General features: G+C 41.8%; 1 protein-coding gene across 1 annotated transcript in view; it reads right to left on the bottom strand.

The window, feature by feature from the left end:
* LOC147732861 (transient receptor potential cation channel subfamily V member 6-like) overlaps positions 1-23,282 on the bottom strand; it is a 253,063-nt gene that overhangs the window by 118,592 nt on the left and 111,189 nt on the right. Inside the window, exon 4 of the mRNA XM_086957403.1 lies at positions 18,166-18,306. Within this exon, the coding sequence (XP_086813529.1) occupies positions 18,166-18,306 (141 nt within the window). The remainder of the gene's footprint in view (positions 1-18,165; positions 18,307-23,282) is intronic.

The raw sequence follows: 23,282 nt of genomic DNA, 5'->3' as shown, positions 1-23,282 counted from the left end.
CATCAAGGAGCTGCTGGCAGTCTTCTAGGAACTGACTATTTGCTTGACTGGGCTGGCTGCAGCTGATTTCTGACCACAACAATGCCTCTAGGCTACCGACCCTAGCCCTCCATAAATTTTGACACAGATTAAGGTTGGCACCGGGCACCTGCGGCCCATTGATCAGGGAGGCCAAGTTCAAGCCTGACCTGAGCGGCAGATGAGGATTTTGGTAGTCGAAGGGCTTGCTTGTAGATTTTTATGACGAGTTTATTAAACAGGCTGTTATCTCTGCCTAATAAGATTTCCTGGCCATAAGAGGCTGGGCCCAATAACAATTGAGCTAATTTCGATAACATCACCTGAAGAGTTAGGTCTTTTGCTTTAACTTCTTCTCATTGCTTCACAAAACACCATCTAGTGTCGATGTATACCCCTAGGCACATGTACAAATGTTCTGACATTATTCTGTTGACATTGTAGGACCATCCTCCTCCCTGATGTTTTTTCAGCCCAAATGTTACAACCTTTGTTGTTTTCATATTCACCCTAGATTATTGGCCGTTGTGTAGATGTACAGCTGGTTAAGTAGTTGTTGGAGAACTAGCCTTGTGTCACTAAATAGGACGAGGTCGCCTGCGTACAAAAAGTTGCTAATACACGCGCCAACTATTTTTGGAGAGTGACTGTTAATAACATCTAGTATCTGCAGTAAATCTGCAATTAATAGGTTAAAAAGCAAGGGGGCTAACACGCACCTCTGTTCCACTCCTCACTTTGTCATCATTTTTCTGGATATGTGGGCGCCATCTGCCAGTTGAATGCGTATCCCTTTGGTGTAGTTGGCGTATAGCCTCTAAAAGGATCTCAGGTATTCCCCATCTCTGTAACTTGAATGTCTGACATAATATCGACAGACAGAATATCGAAATACAAAAATATCGGAGCAAAAATATCGACATCAAAAATATCGGAATCCTATCTTCATAAAGGTAAGTACAAAAATATCGAAAAAATTATATCGTAGTACAAAAATATCGGAATCAAAAATATCGTTTTTTTAAATGTATTAATAATAATGTAAAAATAATTTTAAAATACATATAATTTTACAAATATTAAATAAAAATTTTAAATCAAAATTAAAACTAATACATATACATTTAAAATAAATAAAACACTTAATAATTTAATGTAATTTTATTTTTTTTATGTTATTTATTTGATTTAATGTGATATTTTTTTGTTTTTACCCTGTACGCCTGTACCCCAAAAACCCAAAACTGACCCTGAACCCTAAAAATACCCCTTTACCCAAAAACTGAAAACTGACCCTGAACCCTAAAAATACCCCTTTACCCAAAAACTGAAAACTGACACTGAACCCTAAAAATACCCCTTTACCCATGAACTGAAAACTGACCCTTATCCCTAAAAATACCCCTTTACCCAAAAACTGAAAACTGACCCTGAACCCTAAAAATACCCCTTTACCCATGAACTGAAAACTGACCCTTATCCCTAAAAATACCCCTTTACCCAAAAACTGAAAACTGACCCTGAACCCTAAAAATACCCCTTTACCCAAAAACTGAAAACTGACCCTGAACCCTAAAAATACCCCTTTACCCAAGAACTGAAAACTGATCCTGAACCCTAAAAATACCCCTTTACCCAAAAACTGAAAACTGACCCTGAACCAATTAATTATTAATTAACAATAACAATAAAGTAAATATATTAGCACATTAGCTGTAATTAATTTAATTTAATAATTAATATTATTTTTCCCAATTAATTAATTAAGAATAACAAAAAATTATATATAAAAAAATTACTATAATTAATGTAATTAAATAATTAATATTAATTAATTACCAACTAATTAATAATTAGAAATATGTACAAAATTATATTAATTAATTAACTAAATAATATAAATTAATTACCAATTAATTATTAATTAAAATATGTACAAACATATATTAATTAATTAATTATTATTAAATTACTTCCCACCCTATTCCCCTATAAACCCATAACCCGCTACAGAACATATTTATCAATTAATCAATTAATTAAAATTAATTAAAAATTATTTCTCAATTAATTAATTAATAATTCCTACGAATTAATAATTAATTTAACATAATGAAATTACTTCCCACCCTATTCCCCTATAAACCCACAACCCGCTACAATAGTAAAAGACAATATTTAATTAAATTACATTAAAAATAAATAATAAAACATAATAAATACAATATATTATACACTAAATTTATTTAAAAATTGATATTAGTAACATCGAAGTTATTTATTTCGATATTATTGACATCGATATTTAAAACTTCGATATTACTGATATCATACTAATATCGATATTAAGACTGTCGATATTACTTACCTTCGATATTTTGTCCCATCGATATTTAAACTTCGATATTATTGTATATCGATATTTAAAACTCGATATTTTGTCTGTGTACCCTGTAACTTAGCCCACAGCCCTCCCCTTGGTACTCAATCAAGCTCCACCTTATAGCTGACAAAGCAACATGTATCAGAGATTTTGAGGCTGATGCTTTTTCTATCAGGACAGATATTGCCGTTAGATTGGTTAGTGTCCCAGGTTTAGCCATGAACCCCCATTTGACGTTAAGAGATTAGTCGATTTTGTTCCACCAATGACCATAGGTCTTCCCAGAGCAGGCTGGAGTAGTATTTAGAGTCATAGTTGAGGAGGGCTATCAACCTGTAGTTATATGCATCCACGTTTGTACTGCCTTTATATATAGGGAGTATTATAGCACCTCGCAATGAGGCTTGCATCTGGCAGTGGTCAAAGAGCATAGTAGACTGTTCAGCCCAGAATAGGATGTCAAGTTTATATAGTACCTGTGGCAAACCATTGTGCTCAGGGGCCCCATCGGATCTTCCTTTTGTTATGGCATGTACCTTTCAGGAAATGAGAGTGGCCGGGTCCTTGGCATTGGGGTGTGAGGGATCCAAGTCATGATGGGAAGCTCCAATGTCGGTTGTGTGTGCCATTTTCCCACTGTTGTCCATGGAGATAACTTACTCCTTGGTAGCAATAAGGTGTAAGGGGCCCATATATTGATGAAAGGTTTCAATGCCAGTTGTGGATACCATTTTCACACTATTGTCCATAGAGCTTACTTCCTCCTCAGTGGCCTCAAAATGTGAAGTTAGAGAGGATGCCGATTCTGTTTCTGGTATATTGGCGCAGCCCTGGCCACTTTGGCCATTCACTTGTTTGTTAACTGGGGACCACAAGCCCCTAGAGTTAGGATTCTTGCTGGCATGAAGTAGTGTTGTCCAGAAATGCTCTGATCGTTTGCACTTCTTGGCAGAGACTGTCAGCCGGTAGACTTTCTGCGCTTGCTTGAATGCATTAAGATGCTCACTGTCACCTGGGGACTTCCGAACTTGCCTCAAAACTTTATTGCATATTTTCTTGATATTCTTGATCATGGCTGAGTTGATAGATTCATTGGGGTGCAAACTAACGGGCGAGTTAGTGGAATTTTGTAAGCAATTGCATGGTAAAGTGCATCCATTCCATAGTTGGAGAAGCATTATTTGTGCAATATTCATTTAAATGCACCCCTCATGCAGCCATAATAGCACCACTGATGGAATCGGTCCATTAGAGCCATTTGAAGTTCTCCATTTGTGTTCCACTGAATGTCGACCTTACTAAGGCATGGTGCAGTAGATTAAATGACAGCGGGATGATCTGTGGGAGATGATCATTCTCTGTCCGCAGAGTGATGTGATAATTTTCTACCAAGGGGAACATTTCAGCATTAGATCACTTACGCTTGTAACTTCCTTCCTCTTCTTTATATTGTACTTGTTCTTTTTAATTTTGTCTTAAAACTTAATAAAATCTTTCTGAACATAGAAATGGAGTAATCAAGGAAGAAGCAGATTTTCCGGTTGGTTCTCGTCCAGTTTCGTAGCTTGTCCTGCTAGAAGTGACAATTCAGTATTATGTAGGCCATGCTGCTGAGCTGCAGTACTATGTATTCACCAAGGTTGCTATGCGGATAGTCACTTGGCTTGGCATGTTCAATGATGTTTTGGTCGCTTTCTATGTTGGGTTCCTCATGATCTTCTGCAAGGTCTTAGAAAAGATTTGTGTTAATATCGCCAGTGATCAGCCAGGCTGATTTAGGGTAATCGCTGGTTAAGTCTCACAGGGTTTGTATTAGACTTTTACATTTGGACCTTATCTCACTTGTGTTTTGACAGATGTTGACATTTATAAGTAATATCAATTGCTGCGATCTTGAGTTAAAAATCTTGATTTCAGACAGCCAGTTCTCCTCAAATGTTAACGATTCAATGATCCCTTTTAACTTGACCGAGGTGAGATAGATAGCCCGCCTTCTAGTCTGCCGTGCTTATGTTCCCGAAAGGCTGATGTCCAATGCTCAATGTAGCATACAATCCGGAGGGGAAACAACCTTTACCGTGCGATTATTAGACCGTGATGCCTTTACAACGCAGTTGTTACTACGACTGGGTAGTTACAACGCGATGCCATTACTACGCAAGACATTACATCGACTTTCAGTAGATGGCTCTCTAACATAGGGAATAGTATAATTTACTATTCCAACACTTAACCTACTGTTGCGTAGGCTGGAGTTGGAATAGTAAATTATACATTCCTAATGTTACAGCATCATCTTCTGCAAACCAATGTAATTACTTGTGTACTAATGGCATCGGGTCATAACAACGAGGTCGCTGTAACAACCGCGTTGTTACATAACACGTCGATGTAATTGCATGCTTTGTAGCATGCTATATTCATCGAGAGCCCATATTTCTTGTAGGGCTATGATTTCATGGCTCTTTAATAATGTTACAAATCTAGGACTGGAGCTTCTGGGTAAGACTGTTGACATTTGAGGAACACAAGGATAATGAAGGTGGATTGATACAGGTAGATGCTCAAGGACTAATTCTGTCAAGGCTTCTGCTGATTAGTGCTGCGGGCAGCTAAGCCGAGTCTTTCCCCTTGTGGTCTGTGGTCAACACCTTTTGTTTTTTGTGGTTTGTAAAAACATAACCCTGGCTGTTATTTAAGATTGAAAATGGCATCTTCCTACCAAACACCGTGGGAGCTGGTGATTTTGCTAATACTATGCTGTAACCTGTCTCTTTGAATGGGATGATCTTGATACCCCATGAGCTAAATAACTCTGATATGGATAATATTAGCTGTGTGATTGTTGCCGAAATAAATGTTGCTAGTGTGGGTTCTGTAATTTGATTAACTTTAGGAGAAAGAAATTCGATTTCTATGATATCACTAGACTTCAATCTGTTAAATTCAGGGATGAACTTGATCAGCCTGAGGATGGGTCCCCTATTTAGAATATCATGGGGACCTTGCGAGGGATACTCTGGGGTGAACAGCAGCCTGGTGTTTTGATTTAGCAAAGCAGTGTCATGGTTGTGTCCATGGTTGGCACCCCAGATCCTGCAAGGGGTCTTCTCTACCTTGTGTGGATCCAGTATTGTTCCCTGCTGGCGCTCCTCTTGAAGGCCATGACGTAAGTGCTCAATTTTATATGTTGCCTCCATTTGAAGAGTTGAGGGACTCTGGTCCTTAATTATCGTTACTCTGATAGAGTCCTTTAATAATTGTACTGGATCATCACTGACAGCTTTGGTAAGATTGAGTTGCTCCATGGTTACATTTCGGGGGGACAGCTGGTTTTGTACGCTCTGATTCTCATTGTCGATCCTAATTGTTGCTCCTACTCCACTGATGCTATGGGTTGAAGGTGGTTGGGTCTGCCCCACTCTGCTCGACTCCGCTATATGTGGTTTAAATGGAGTTCCTCTTTTGCCGGAACCTGCATGTCCTGATGGTTGACTTATGTGTGGTTTTTCAAAGTCTTAAGATTCAGCGGATTCTTCTACTGCATCAGGGTCAGAGTTAGAGAGTGCTGTAACTATGAGGGGCGGCTTTTTACCCCGTTTGTGTGGACGGATTCTGCTCTGCTACTTGCAAATATTAGGAACAGGTTGCAAGTTACAAGTAAGGTTGAACTACTTGTCCAGTTGCGCTGTTTTCTGAGCCTTTTCTTTTGCTTCTTACTATGGGGTGGTGGGCTGTTAGTTACCATCTTGCCCGGTACTGTCTCACTCCCACCAGAGGGAGCCTTCAGAGAAGTTGGGGTAGTTATCTGTGCCCCGACCGGTCAGAGCTGCACTGCTGGGTGGGCTGATGTTCACTCAGGGACTTTGCACTCATGATGCTGGTGGAGTGGTTGCCAGTTCTTGATGCCATTGCTTTTACAGCTGCTGCAGTGCTGGAACTCAATCGGGAGGCTTCATTTGCAATACTGGAGTTTAAATTTACGTAATCTTGCACCTTGGAGGCTTGTTGGGTGGCTGCAACTGTGTGTTGTTGTTGGCTTTAAGTGGGTCCCCCAGGGCGTCTCTTGATTTTGGTCAAAACTGTACTAAAGATCATCGAGAACGAGGACAGACTTTGGATTATGGGAGAGCAGCAGCATACTGATTGCAGCAAATTGATGTTTAATTGCGCTCTTACAACAGTTTGTTTAGGTTGTACATTTGTTGCCTATTCCTGACATGAAAGCTGCCAGTGTGTTCAGAAGATCAACTTGCACATCCAATTTGTCAGAGTGGTAATTTAAAGCACAAACTGTGGACTGCAGAGTTTGTGGAAGTTGAGGCCAGGCTGTGCTAAGGATGTCTGTTGTTACTTCAAGGGCAGATTCGTCTTGAGTGCCTGGGATCCTTGTGGAATCTATGTGGAAGAAAGTTAGTTCCAAGAGCAATTGGCCATTTGGTTCCACACCTCCAGGTACGTTCACGGGATTTTCGAAGCCGTCCAGGTGGAAAGATGTCATGGGTGTAGGTGGTATCATGTTTCCTGTTGGAGCCCGGATTCTTTAAGCCTCTGGTGGACTAGAGATGAAGTCGATAACAGGGATCTGGTTGTCACTATGGTGGAGACCTTGCACATCCTGTTGAGTAATCTCTTTAAATGGGGATGTTGCATTTAGAAAGTAGTGACTTAGCACTTGATATAACTGTTGGTGAGTGATTGTGTTCAGAAGGGCTCATCCAAGGGGGTGACTGTAGGTCAGCCTTTTCTTTAATGGCGTGTGTTACCAACAAAGCAGCTTTTTCCGTAGGGTTTGCAGGTTTTATTGCCTCATTCACCTGTTAGGCTGCCGAAGAGGGCATTATTGCCTAGAGAAGGCAGGGGTGAGTGCACCATAGCATGGATTGTGAGTAGCAGGGGTCTCCCTGTTGGGTACTCCGAGTTAGTGTGTATTGTAAGGGCATCCTCTTTTCTTGCTGCAATGTCTGTGCTGCTAATTGTCATGTCAGTGGTTTCATGCAGAAATCCCAGAGTGTTGCCTTGCTAGGGCCTAGGGTGCCTGCTACTCCACTATTGTCCTGAAAAACCGCTGACAAATGGCCATGCACTATAATACCTTGTTCCGTGTGTTTAAGGCTGTGGCAGTTGGGCCCGGTACTGATGTCAGTGGTGGGGTAATTGAAGTAGAACATTGATGGTTTGTCAATGGAGAGGACTCCCCAGGTTACTGGGAGACTTTGTGCTCTTCTTGTTCTTTCAGAACAAGGTGGCTGGACAGGGAAAATTAGTATCACAGTTAACAGACACGCAGTCAATATGTACTACGTGACCACAGGATTTATGTCCCAAAACAAATTTATTTTCTTTTTGACTCAGTTTATCAAAATTTCAAAAACACAGAGACAAACAAAGAACTATCACGGCAGTGAATTCATGAGTACAATATCTACAAATATACAAGTTTACAAATGTACAATACTTACAAAATGAATCAAGCAGAACAAATGAGAATGACACACCAACAAACAATGAAATAATTCAGTGATCAAAAGTCAATTGCATTTATATACAGTGCAAAATTAGTGCATAAAGCAAAGGTACAACCAGTCCATAGGACTATGAAACCAAGGGACAGGCGGGGGCAGATGGAATGGAACGCCTGCCTGCCTATCAGAACCTGTGGTTCAATGTTTGTATTGGGTTGCGCGGCTAGGATCCAAAGTAGTGGAAAAAATTCTTATCCTAGAGGCACCCTTTTGAGTAACCACAGGGTGGAGGTGTCGACGCGTTTCGAACCAGGGTGTTAAAGGTTCTCTTCAGGACGGGGACTGGGAACAGTGAGTCTGTAACGATATACAGAGTTGGTGTCAGAATTGTATATCATAGCATTGTAACAAATAGCTCTGACTCCACACAATGAAAAAGACAATTACCTGCACGAAGGCAAGGAGTATGCCGTGGTGTCGGTAATTCACAAAGGATGATTGTTTCTGAAAAAACATATACAAAAATGGACTTAGCACAATGGTAAATTGGGAAGTCTGGGATAGTACAGGTACTAGTCGAAGGCCATAGAAAATTATGAATCATACCTGTAGTTCACACAGTGTTAATGCCGGAGATGTATTGCCCGCCAAGCGGTGCACACTCGGAAGAGGGAGCGGCTCACATTTTTTAACGTATGTCTTTTGAAGGCTGGGGAGACCACAAAAAATGGATTTTCAAGGTTAACAGGACTTTGTCAAATGAACCGGCCATACAAGACCCACTAGTCAGAGTTACGGGACACAGTGAAAAATTCCTACCTTAATATGCAGCTTGTCGAGTTAAGGCGTCTGGTCACAGAGGCCAATTTGAGCCGGCGGGCGGTTTCTAATTTTAACCGGGACCTGTTTCAAACAGAATGAGTGTTTTTTTAGAGAACAGTCCCGTAGGTTGGGGGCCATGCGCTGTAGCCACTGGCAGGGGCGCGTTGTGTGTGCGAGACACTTACTTGTATCAGAGGAATCAATCTATCGCTTCCGAAGGGACAATCAATCTGTCGGTGAGGCGCGATACTCAACCCGAGTGTTTTGAAACCACCGGGTCGGTAGGCTAGTGGGAGTGTCTAGAGGCGGGATTACTAGAGCATGCTGGTACATGTAGTTTGATTGGGCCATATTCAAAAAAAGGTGCAAGTGGAAGCCTGGAACAAGTGCCTCAATCTACAAAATAATTCACGATTAATACAAGGAGACAAAAGAAACTGTGATCCACTGCATGGTCTCTACCCTGACATAACTCTTTACATACATGGTTCGTGTCAATGTCATATATACAACATCGGTATGGAGCACTGAAACTTAACACAATCATTACATGGTAAATTCAAAAACTATGGTCCCATCCCCAAGAAGATCAACGTGCCAAGAAAAGAAGGTTGAAAAAACAGCAGAGGTTTTGCAGTGAATAAAGGGTAGGAGAAAATGGTTCGAGGTAGCAACACAGCCAAGCTCAGCCGGACGATTGGAATTCAGTTCATAGGCTGGCAATTTCAGACATTTCATTCAAACCGGAGTTGGATGTGTCAAACTTCAAGATGAGGTACGCCTCTTTTTGGGACAGGCGGAGATCGGGGTCTCCACTACCACCCCTGATGACCGCTAGAACCGTCCATCTAATGTCTTGACTGGAGTGTTTCTGTTGTAAAAAATGAGACACCAGTGGGGCTGTCATGTTTTTGTTGTTAATTCTTGAGCGGTGTTGAATAATTCGCTGGCGGACCTCCTGCGTAGTTTTGCCAATGTACAGCATGTTGCACGGGCATTGTATGCCAACTTCTTTTGATGATTTTTTGCAGTCAAAAAAATCATCAAAAGAAGTTGGCATTTGGTTCAAGAAATCCTCCCGGACATAGGTGCCCCTCTCTTCGCCCTCAAGAAGAACAGGAGCATCGGGCAGATGATAACATCCACCAGACCACCCCCAAGAAGGGATCCTCAAAGTACAATCTTTGGAGCCAATCCAGTCACAGGGCATCGCAAATGCGGGACATGTTCCGTCTGCAAACTTACAATAGAAGGGTCACTTTTCACAGATGGGAACAAATTCTGGCGTCACAATGAACATACAAACTGCAAGACCAAATACACCGTGTATGCCATACAATGCCCGTGCAACATGCTGTACATTGGCAAAACTACGCAGGAGGTCCGCCAGCGAATTATTCAACACCGCTCAAGAATTAACAACAAAAACATGACAGCCCCACTGGTGTCTCATTTTTTACAACAGAAACACTCCAGTCAAGACATTAGATGGACGGTTCTAGCGGTCATCAGGGGTGGTAGTGGAGACCCCGATCTCCGCCTGTCCCAAAAAGAGGCGTACCTCATCTTGAAGTTTGACACATCCAACTCCGGTTTGAATGAAATGTCTGAAATTGCCAGCCTATGAACTGAATTCCAATCGTCCGGCTGAGCTAGGCTGTGTTGCTACCTCAAACCTTTTTCTCCTACCCTTTATTCACTGCAAAACCTCTGCTGTTTTTTCAACCTTCTTTTCTTGGCACGTTGATCTTCTTGGGGATGGGACCATAGTTTTTAAATTTACCATGTAATGATTGTGTTAAGTTTCAGTGCTCCATACCGATGTTGTATATATGACATTGACACGAACCATGTATGTAAAGAGTTATGTCAGGGTAGAGACCATGCAGTGGATCACAGTTTCTTTTGTCTCCTTGTATTAATCGTGAATTATTTTGTAGATTGAGGCACTTGTTCCAGGCTTCCACTTGCACCTTTTTTTGAATATGGCCCAATCAAACTACATGTACCAGCATGCTCTAGTAATCCCGCCTCTAGACACTCCCACTTGCCTACCGACCCGGTGGTTTCAAAACACTCGGGTTGAGTATCGCGCCTCACCGACAGATTGATTGTCCCTTCGAAAGCGATAGATTGATTCCTCTGATACAAGTAAGTGTCTCGCACACACAACGCGCCCCTGCCAGTGGCTACAGCGCATGGCCCCCAACCTACGGGACTGTTCTCTAAAAAAACACTTGTTCTGTTTGAAACAGGTCCCGGTTAAAATTAGAAACCGCCCGCCGGCTCAAATTGGCCTCTGTGACCAGACGCCTTAACTCGACAAGCTGCATATTAAGGTAGGAATTTTTCACTGTGTCCCGTAACTCTGACTAGGGGGTCTTGTATGGCCGGTTCATTTGACAAAGTCCTGTTAACCTTGAAAATCCATTTTTTGTGGTCTCCCCAGCCTTCAAAAGACATACGTTAAAAAATGTGAGCCGCTCCCTCTTCCGAGTGTGCACCGCTTGGCGGGCAATACATCTCCGGCATTAACACTGTGTGAACTACAGGTATGATTCATAATTTTCTATGGCCTTCGACTAGTACCTGTACTATCCCAGACTTCCCAATTTACCATCGTGCTAAGTCCATTTTTGTATATGTTTTTTCAGAAACAATCATCCTTTGTGAATTACCGACACCACGGCATACTCCTTGCCCTCGTGCAGGTAATTGTCTTTTTCATTGTGTGGAGTCAGAGCTATTTGTTACAATACTATGATATACAATTCTGACACCAACTCTGTATATCGTTACAGACTCACTGTTCCCAGTCCCCGTCCTGAAGAGAACCTTTAACACCCTGGTTCGAAACGCGTCGACACCTCCACCCTGTGGTTACTCAAAAGGGTGCCTCTAGGATAAGAATTTTTTCCACTACTTTGGATCCTAGCCGCGCAACCCAATACAAACATTGAACCACAGGTTCTGATAGGCAGGCAGGCGTTCCATTCCATCTGCCCCCGCCTGTCCCTTGGTTTCATAGTCCTATGGACTGGTTGTACCTTTCCTTTATGCACTAATTTTGCACTGTATATAAATGCAATTGACTTTTGATCACTGAATTATTTCATTGTTTGTTGGTGTGTCATTCTCATTTGTTCTGCTTGATTCATTTTGTAAGTATTGTACATTTGTAAACTTGTATATTTGTAGATATTGTACTCATGAATTCACTGCCGTGATAGTTCTTTGTTTGTCTCTGTGTTTTTGAAATTTTGATAAACTGAGTCAAAAAGAAAATAAATTTGTTTTGGGACATAAATTCCGTGGTCACGTAGTACATATTGACTGCGTGTCTGTTAACTGTGATACTAATTTTCCCTGTCCAGCCACCTTGTTCTGTTTTCTCTGTTGTTGAGATCCGGGCTGGGCAGACGTAGGATCTAAAACCTTCACTGTTCCACAGTCTTCTTGTTCTTTCTGCGTAGCCGAACTGTTGGTGGTTCATTCTTCGTTATACCTGATCTCATAGCTCGAGAGTTGAGATCTGAATTGATAGCACCACCTCGTAAATTTGTGCTTATGTGTAAACATGTGTGACTGAGTGAAAGTGAAGGTCAAAGGGTGTGTGATGTCACTTCCGCTACCCCTGGCATTTTGGTAAGTTGACGTCCATGCATAGAAAGAATAACACATTGGGGAATGATATTCAACAAGAAGGTCTACGGGCAAAACAAATTTGCATAGAGGGACACAAATTGAAAGGTACTGACAAAAGTGAGAAGGCATTACATCCAATAGATTGGAAATAAGAAGCTTATAGTAGAATAATGGAAAAAGTTAAAGAAAAAGGGCAGGTATGGTCTCAGCATTATTTTTCGGAGGTAGCTCTAATGCACTGTTAGAGTAATTCAATTTTGTCTGATACGCACAAGCAATGAAGCAGAACCACTGGTAGGCCCATCCAACCCAAAACTCACAGGACACCCGCCAAACCTATACAGGTTAAGTCATAATTATATAACTTTTTTCATCTTATGGACTCCTCCTCCAAGAAGACTACTTTATGACCTCACACACTAACAGTGAGACATACCTCTTTGTGGAATGTGTGCACTGCACACTGAATTGTTGATCTGTAATGTTTCCTTACTGCTCGTTGGGAAACCTGAATATGTTTATACGTTTCATCCACATTTGTTACATTCCTTGTGTGCTTCTTCACAGAATGTATTTCATGTACAGATATTCTTAAAATTTGTTAATGAAAACCAATTGTTTGAACATCATTCGTGGCCGAATATGCATTTTGTGCTATGGTAGCTCCTAGCATTTTCAACTCCTCACCATCGACTGGTTTATGGGTGCGCCATTGATGAAAGAAGAATGTTCGACTCAAACAGAGGTGGTACTGTGGGTTTCTTACCACAGCTTTACAAGCATTTTGTCAAATGTTTCCATTGACATGGTCACTATGTGAATTATGTTGTCTGATTGGCATCTGTGAAGCAACATTACTGATTGCGTGGGCAATATTACTTTGAGTTTCAATGGCAAATGCGGTTAGTCTGCCAATTTAGAGATGTGCTGATGAGTCATCTTACATGGAGTAATCCCTACAGCATTGAAATAGAGGTGTGAACTGTTAATCTTTGACCATCTAATATGGGGTCCCAAATTCAATTACATAGGTCTTCAGGTAGTATAGCAGTGCAAAGATGGCTAAAAGGTAATCTTAGTTGTAACTTGGGCCTTCCCCAATTGAATGTGCCACGGTACTCAATATAGGTGGTTGCCCACTAAGGATACAAACCTCTCTTTTTCGAATACATAGAGTGTGCAGTAATTCACACATATAATTCATAGTAATGTGGATTGTAAAAAAAAAAAAAAATAGGGTTCATTATTTCTAATGATCTATTTCCACAGAACTTGGATGGTACCCAGACCACCCGGCGTTATTTGAAACCGGGAAATGATGGTGAAGTGACAAGTGCATTTGTATGTTAGGAGTGAGCGAGTAGCTCACACCCATGATACCAATACAATACTAACATCGAAGAGTGAATATTACAGTGTTTAAGGGGATCTTTATGGTCCTGATGAAAGCTGGATAACTTTTTGGGCTAAACTTGACTGGTTGAAACATGTTGACCCGGGGATATTGGAGCCAATTAAAGGATCCCTTGCATACCGTCCTTTTTTTAAAACGTTCAAAGATGCCCTACTTATAAAAGTATTTGGGTTCACCTGAAGGCTATTCTAACTTTCCAACTACTTCCTAACCCCTGATAAATCCTTAGGACTACTATTACAGTACAACCCCTACAAAAGTGGGGTTTAGTCCGTCCGGCAACAATAGCTGTGCCGGACGTAGGACTCACTGATGAAGCATGCCACACATTTTGTGTAGGTGTGACTCCTTTTTCAAGAATAAGGACTATTTTTTCTCGTAGTACATGGGTATTGCAAGAATACATCTCTCCTAGTGGGACTTCTCCTCAGCATTAGTGTTAATCCAACGCCTATAGTCTGTGAGATGCCTAACATGGCATTGAAATTTAAAACATCCTACTCTCATACAGATATGTTCTCTGCTGCATGCCTTAAACAATTCTTCCACTGAATACACTAAACATGATAACTGCCTCCTTCATAGCATGTGTCATGCCTGCCCCTCTTACGCATGCTATTTTCACCCCACAAATGAAGGCACATAATGCAGACCGTTAAATGTTGGCTAATTACAGGTCAGTACCTAACAACACTTTCCAGAGAAAGAGCCTGGAGAAGAAGGTGAAGTGTCAGCTCCAGGGACATGCAGAATTAAATCATCTCCATGAGCACTAGTTTGGGTTTAGATAGAAAATTGCCACCAACAGAGACTTAGGTGAAACTAGGGAGGAATTACTTTTCTCTATAGAGAAAGACTGGTTCTGACTAGATTTTTGGTAAGTTTGGAAAATGGACAGGAATAACCGGCACATCCTCTATTGGATGGAAGACCGCTATCTTGTTATCATTGGAACCAAGAAGATGATCAACCTAGTGGGTGACAGCAAGCCAAAATCACTACCCTTTGATCTGTTTCTGGGTTAGGACTTCTCCCCCACCCTACCAGGAGATAATCTTTGACTTTGACCTGTCATTCTATTAACAGGTCAACAGAGTGTTAAGGCATCAATCTCCCCAGCTATGCCTGGTCTGCAAAATACTTACACTACTCCAAACTGATCAGAGTTGGCTGACCGTTTTGCCAACATTAAAGTCAATGTTGTTCATAAATCGAAAAACATCCCAGCTAGAATCCTCTTTTCATCTGCTATCTTGACCCAGCTATGTTTATTCACATGTATTAAGGACGGAATCAGATTCCTAGGATTAAGGTGCAAGACTATCATACAGCCTCAAACATTCCCTGCAACCAAACGCAGAAGCATTTAATTCAGAAAGTACCTGGAAACTGAATAATTTAGACATACTTTTTAAATGGACCTTCTGGACTCTCCATGCCCTGACGCATTCTATTGCAGACTTCTCACTTAAACACTCCCACTTTACAGTGTTGGGAGATTTTAATCTCCATATTGATAATCTGTCTTGCGCACAAGCCTCTTCCCTGCTGGAAACTTTACAAGGACTTACCTTGCCCCAATTAGTCAAAGGCCCTACTCACATAGCAGGCCACACACTAGATCTCATCTTTTCTAATCATCCTGGTACCTCCGCCCTTTCCCCCCCTTCCCCTGAACTGGACAGATCACTTCCTTCTTCCCTTCACTATCACTATTCCTTCCCCCCCCCCTCCTCCCTTAACAGAGACAGTGGTCGCAAATGGACGAAAGTCACCTGTGAGTCCTTGGATGCCCGTCTTCAATTTCAACTTAATCATCTGGAAGACCTCGACAAAGAAACTATAAGATTTAACTCGACCCTTTCCTCTGCTCTTGACTCCGTTGCCCCTCTTGTCCCGCTGACTTCCTCCAGATCACGCCCCTCTGCCCCTTGGTTTTCCCCCCTGCTTCGTGAGGAAAAGAGCAAGTGTAAACAGTTGGAACGCAAATGGAGACAGGATTATGACCCTCTAGCCAAACTGGCCTATAAATCTGCCCTGAACAAATTCCATAAACTGAAACGTTCTACGATGATAGCTTATTTTTCTAATCTCATTCAACAGGCGCAGAACTCTTCCAAAACTCTTTTTACCATCGTGAAAGATTTTGTGAATCCCCCTGCCACGAAAACCCAATGTATCCCTACTCAAGACCTGTGCAACGGACTCTCGGACTTCTTTCAGAACAAAATAATCAAACTTTCTTCCTCCTTTGATAGCGCCCCACCTAACCACCTTTCTGATATTCCATGTTCCACCCACTGCTCATTTAACTCCTTTAGTGAGCTAACCCCTGACCTAGCGTTGTCACTGCTACATAAAGTCAAGTCTGGTTCACCTTTGGACCCAGTCCCTGCTAATGTCATGGGCAATCTTGCCCCTGTTTTAGTCAATCCTTTCCTCTCCATCTGGAACTCCTCCTTGTCCCGCGGTCAATTTCCCTCAGTGTGGAAACAGGCTAGGCTACTTCCCATTTTGAAAAAACCCGGCGCAGACCCCTCACAATTTTGCAACTACCGGCCCATATCGCTCCTGCCTAAACCTGCCAAGGTACTGGAGAAAGTGGTACAGAAACAGTTGGCTCAGTATCTTGAATCAAATCAGTTGCTACACGATTCTCAGTCCGGCTTTAGAACCGGCTACAGCACCGAGACGGCGCTGCTGGAAGTCTACGAGATTATCAGGGAATCAGTGGATAGGGGGGAGGAGGCCATGTTGGTCCTCCTCGACCTATCCGCTGCATTTGACACTGTATCCCATAACATACTTGCAACCCGTCTACAACAGCTAGGGGTCGGTGGTACAGTCCTGGCATGGACCAAATCTTTCCTGTCCAGTCGGTCTCAGAGGGTAATGATGCACCCATTTGAATCAGAGGATAAACCCCTCCTGTGCGGAGTGCCCCAGGGTTCCGCCTTAAGCCCTTTATTGTTTAACGCCTACTTGGCCCCACTTGCCAAGGTAGTAGAGTCTTGGGGTGTCAGGGTGGTCTCTTATGCTGATGACACTCAGCTTGTTTTTTCATTTAGAGACCATTCTGACTCCCTCTTTTCCAACTTCAGAAACTGCCTTGGCAATATCTGCACATGGATGTCTGCCAATCACCTTGCCCTTAATACCGACAAAACTGAGGTTATCTTCTTCAGCCAGAAATCACCCCCCCCTGCAACTCTATGGTGGCCCACCATCTTGAACCCTCCACCCACACCAGTGCAGGCTGCCCGCAACCTAGGCTTCACATTTGACAACACCTTGTCTGGTAGTACCCAAGTCAACAAAGTTGCGGGGGCCTGTTTTAACAAACTGCGCATGATCAGGAAGATTTTTCCCTACCTCCCTCAAACATCCCGCAAAACGGTTGTCCAGGCACTCATCACGGCACATCTAGACTATGCCAATAGTCTATATGCAGGTGCCCCCCAATATCTGATTGACCGTTTGCAAATCATTCAGAACGCCGCAGCTAGGCTCATTGGTAATATCCCTGCCCGTAATTCGGTCAGAGCATACCGGGATGAGCTACATTGGCTTCCCATAGCCCGGCGTATCGACTTCAAAATCCTGATTCTTGCATTCCGTGCAATTCACGGAACTGGCCCGACCTATCTGAGCAAACGACTAAAGATTTCATCTTCAGTAAGACATCTGAGATCCAACAGCCTTCGTCTACTGATCGTCCCAAGATTCAGGCTTTCTCGAAGTGGCGGCAGAACTTTCACCGTCACAGCTGCCAAGCTCTGGAACAGCCTACCTCTTGACCTCAGGTTCATCGAATCTGAGCCAGTCTTTCGACGCAAACTTAAAACCTGGTTGTTTACTAAACGCTAATTAAGTGCTTCTGCATCTCTTATTCCTCTCAGATGGACTTGAACTAGGTAACTCTCTCTGGGGACACTCAGGTAATCTTAGCGCCGGGACACCTCCGCCGGAGGTAGCCGCGCGCTCTACAAGCTTCTAAAATAAATAAATAAATAAATAGTTGCAGAATATTAACTATGGACTACACACTATCTGATTGGATGAGTTCTCACCCACACACAGCTCTTTTATGGTACTGGATAATATTCTTATCCTAGTCTGTGTTCTAAAATAACTGAAATGCTACATGTTTGTACTGTAAACCTCCTTGATAAACAAATAGGTAAAGAAGAAAGAAGTAGTCTGCTAATTTATACAGGAACCATGAATTTGCTTTCTGGTGTAAGTAATACAGCAACACTGCACTATTCAAGATTGACATTCAGCAGTTTGGGTTGCCTTTTTAGGCATTATATCAAACTCTCAATGAAACTGAAACTAGACATTCAACAGTAAAAACTATGAAGTATTTAATAATCTGTTCTACCTTCACGTCAGGTACTATGATCACTCTCACATACCAAAGTAGATGATGTTCTGCGGCCGTCGTTTGAAGAAGGTTCCAGTAGCTCGTGGTGACGACACGTTTGCTCCCCTCCCAAGAAGCTCCTTCACAATCTTTACGTTCTGGTTCAGTACAGCGATGTGAAGGGCCATTTGTCCTGCATTTCCAAAACGAACATTAATTTCAAACATTGAAGGCTGAAGGTGTAAAATGACTTTTTCTTCACTCTTTCCACCCACAATGAGTTTATCCTAAGAATACGTTGTAAAAGTACTTAAAATAAGAATTATTAATCATTACTTTCCTATATTCTTGCCTCTACATGGGTCAAGTTGGTAACTCTGTACTGGGGTGAATGTATGACATTGTTCTGCATGGATGTATGACGTTAGAACGCATACATTCACAACGCGTACCTTCACAACGTGTTCGTAACAACGAAAGTTGTTACCACGCATTGCGCTGGGGGGGCGCAAAATTGAACAATTTAATTTACTATTCCACACCAGTCCCCGTGGATAGTAGGGAAGGGGTTTGGGATAGTAAATTAAATCATTTACTATCCTTGAGCGCCCCCCAGTGAAATGCGTGGTAACAACCTTCGTTGTTACGACCGCGTTGTAAAGCTATTCTGTTGTAATGCTTGCGTGCTAAACGCTGCATACCTTCTGCATTCTGCCCATCAACAGTTGTTTTTGCATTTGCCATATTACTATGTGATCATCCGAAAAATGGTTATCCTCTTTTTTAAATACTGCCGCAAGCAATATAGTGCTGATCTTTACATGCCTACATCTGCTTCTGAAATTAGGATCTGATTCTGACACATTCTAATTTTCATATTGCGCATTCAATTTAATTGTCAAAGTATAAGCTAATTGGTAAAAAGAAAAAATATAGAATGTTATAGAAATTATGTCTATAAATTACAATAAATAACATTTATGGTTTGACATTTTCGCTACCACCCTCTAATTGCAAACCATTTACTTCCTAGTCTTCACCAAGTGAGGAACTCATGTATTAAGATGTTTCTTTTGTTTACATACTTTAGTCAGTTACAACAAGCGTGCACAATACCTTCAATGTATTTTGACATCAGATGCAACTCGATCAGCAGATGAGCCCCCAGCCAAACCTACCCAGTTTGGCAGACAATTTTGTTTGTTTGAAAAAAAAAAGCTTTCATTAACTCTTTTGCTCTTGTTATCGCAAATTATGCACGTGTTTAGGATACCTGCATAAGGTTTGATTATCTGTAGAGTGTTTTAAAGACACACACCGTAGCTTGATATCCTACCTCCTCGCTAAAGAGAAAAATACTGCAACATTTGAGAATTGTTTATTTGTTGCTGAATGGTCCCTATTCGAAGCGTGTGCGAAAGAAGGCTTCACTAATTGCAATTATTGAAACCACTAACTTCTTTTATGTTTCACCTTTATAACAGAATTATTTTCTATTAATAAATGGCTGTGATTTTATGAAGTCATTTGTTAAAAATAAAGGGCCTCATTTGGATGTCGGTTGGACTTCCACTGACGGTCGACATCTAGCAGAGTAGTCCGACTGCCGCATTATGATGTGGTCGGTCGGACCGCATTGGTTAGAGGGACTGTCGGACGCTTTTGACGGGCTCAAGGAGCCTGTCGGTCAGATCGTATTCCCTACAATTGTGTCGATGCCTACTCCGGTACCGCCACAGGGACTACAATGTCAATTTCTGACAGCCTTTCCATGGCGGACCAACCGCCATGGAAAGGCTGTCGGAAAGGGACTTTGAGGGCCCCTAGCAGCGTCGCCCTCCCTGTTGGCCTCCGCTATGATGCCTGGGGGGCACCTATGGTGCCCCCGCAAACATCCATCCCTGTGTGCCAGGCATCACTTGGTTTCAAAACATCCCTTTTGCCATTGCGCCTTGTGCTGTGGTCCTTTTTGGGAACCGCAATGGAAAACGCCTTGATTCCAACAGCCCACACTGTGGTTGCATCATAATTTGGCATGTGGGACTGCCAACTACTTGACGGTCTGTCCCAATCGAGCTGCGATGGCGCTCGTCCGACCGCCATCGTAATCGGGCCCATAATACTTCGGTAAGGGCTTTCACAATTCAAAATTATCTTTCTCCAGTAAGAAAAGTATAACGTTTTAATTTTATCAACAGTACAATAATTACTACCGACAAACGAGGACGGTAACCTGCATAAAATGAACAATGCAAAAATGATAAAGCAGATCATTTTTAAATTACAATTCAAATAAATGGATAGTACTAAAATGTCAAATATTAGAAGACATTATTAAATATTCAATTCAATAAAAGCCATCTAGAGGCATTTTTAAAAGATATCATACCTTAAAACTACCTGTTCATAATTTCAGCTTGTCATATGTGTTAACACTTAAATATGTTAAAATCTAAACATTTCAATTTCCATGTGCTTGGAGCCTAAGTTAGATGGTAAAATGGGTGTGAAAAACACAATGGAAATGTAAGTATTTGAGTTAACTGCATTCTTAACAGTCACTCATCTGTCCATGACCTAGGAGCACATATTATCTGATCTCTAGCCCTAACCTAAATATTGCCCAGTAATAGTTTGGATTTAGAGACAGCCAATACATGCAATACAGTTTCTTTGAATTTGTCCACAGTGTCCCATTTTTAGTTCTGCCTATTGAGACATCTTTAACTATCTACCCAGGCTGTTAGCATTAGTAAACAATATAACTTACATACATATAGGCGATTTTCATCCGTGGTCTTTGCCTACTGGTCCATTAAATTGTCATTCACACTTTCCACCGACCATATCTTACACCATGGGACACTGGATCAGCCCACTTCAGTCATTGGCTACCTTCTATATGAATGAAAGCATTGTGATTGCACATAATGTTCACGCCTGCCTTCAAAAACAGTGTTTCAGTGGAAGGGCTACTGGGCGAATCTGTGTGATTTAAAAAAAAATGTCCTTGTTAAATGTATTTTTTATTGAGATATTCTGCTACCAAGCCCTTACTTCAGCCTACAGTATGCAACATCCTGCAGAGGCACTGGTAGCTTTCACTGCAGCAGCTTTGCTATGGATTTTAATATTTAAGCAGCAGAGAAGTCATCTCAATAGCCACGAGGAACCCAGAGGGGCTAATTCTCTTTACCCTTATTTTTTTGTAGCGTCAGTACTGCCATATAGCTCAGGCCAGCATATATGTTTACTAGTCAGAACGTCCTGGTTCAGTAGCCACTCTCTTGTGCAAGGCAGATATCAGTGTTGGGGTCTGATGTAAGGTTAAGCGCTAAGTCATGTACTGGGCATAGCTATTGGCAAGCAACTAAAATTCTGATCTTTGCTTACCTGTTTGATACTGAATTGGCTCTATTCAGCAGAAGTTCTCTGCTACAGTTGCTAACAGAAATAGAGGATTTAAGAGGATTTAAGATTAGTAATAAGCAAAGATATTGAGCTGGTGTGATTTTAATGATAAAATCTCGAATTGTTCTCCTATGGCTTTCTCTAACCCTGAGTTGGAGAACGTATGGTCCATTCCTGAATCCCTATTGCCTGGCCATATTAGATCAGATGGGCGCGGCTTGTCCGTCTTGCATAATCTGAGAATGTGTGATTTTGTGCTATTGAATGGCAGATTCCCAGGCGACTCTCCTGCCTCTTTAACCTTTCATGGTCCACGTGGGCACTCACAGATTGACTATATGGTGGTAATCTATCAAATCTTTGGTGCACGTACGCAATTCAAGGTACTGTCTACAAACATGAGCGATCATGGAGTTCTGTCAGTGAATGTCAACATGGAACTTGAGTTGCTGGAACCTTGGAATCGAAGGGATGAAAGCATTTTATATAATAGAATTAATGGGCACACTCTCTGGTCCCATGTTTTAGGAGAATTGTTGAAAATGCGTATCCGGGCCCTAGTCAGGAAAATCCCATCTTGAGATTAGAGAAGATATTGGCCCTAATTAGGGCACGCAGAAGCGAAATGCAAGTTAGCAGCATTAATCCTTTAGTGGGTAAATCATGGGAGGTAAAAAATAAATGATCGCAAGATTAATGGCCTAATAAGAGAACAATTTAAGCAGTCTTCAATGTCCAGAGAAAGGGAAATTAATAGATTAAACAGTCAAGAAAAAGAAAACTAGCATCGGAGCATAGAGGGATGGAAGATGTGAATTGGATAAAATTAAGAGAGGTTGCACAGTCCGGTGAAACACGTAAATATTGGGCTTTAATAGCAACATTTTGTGATGGCAGAACTAAGGCAAAACCCATTTTACAATCCCATGTAGAATGGACCATATACATCTCTCAGTTATATGCACTAAACTCCTTGGCTGGGTTGAATTCAGAATTTGTCTTTGACTCCTTGGTGGAGAGTGATTATGGCCCCCCCTTCTGCAATGAAACAGAGGGCTTCATTAAAGGGGCAAGGTATTCAGGTGCGATGGATCCTGATGACGTACCAATAGTTATAGTTAAACAGGATGGCGTAGCATGGGCACAATTCTTGTGTCTGGTATTCTCTTATTGCTACAAACATGGAACATTTCATCCTCCTGTAAGAGAAGTATTGTGGTCCCATTATATAAAAAGGGACCAAAAAACTCCCCTGCTAGCTTTAGGCAGATCGCATTATTTGATGCGACCATAAAGTTTTTAGCCAAGAGCATACTCCTCCACCTTCAAGACTGGGCTTTTGAAAACGGTTTTGTCCCAGCAGAGCAGGCCGAGTTCCATAAACATAGTGACACCGTAGATAACATTACCGCCCTCCAAACTTTAATTGAAAAAATACCCAATAAGCAAGGGTATGCCGTTATACGTGGCCTATATAGATTTCTCCACCGCTTTCGACCGGGTTGATCGGGGGACACTGTGGAGAAAATTGACCGGTATGGGGATTGCCATGCACCTGCTTAGATTAATTATCGCATTGCACTCCTCCACTTGACTCAGGTCCTGATGGGAGGAACGCAGGGCCTGTCAAGTAAAATAGAGACCCACAATGGGCTGACATAAGGGTGCCTATTGGCTTCTCTTCTCTTTTCTCTTTATATTAATAATTTGACGAGTAGAGTAGGGCTCTGTGAATGGGACCACCCAAAACTAAATACA

This window comes from Lissotriton vulgaris, chromosome 2_1, assembly GCF_964263255.1.
Source record: "Lissotriton vulgaris chromosome 2_1, aLisVul1.2, whole genome shotgun sequence".
Taxonomy (NCBI): Eukaryota; Metazoa; Chordata; class Amphibia; order Caudata; family Salamandridae; genus Lissotriton; species Lissotriton vulgaris.
This window is presented reverse-complemented; position numbering and strand designations above follow the sequence as displayed.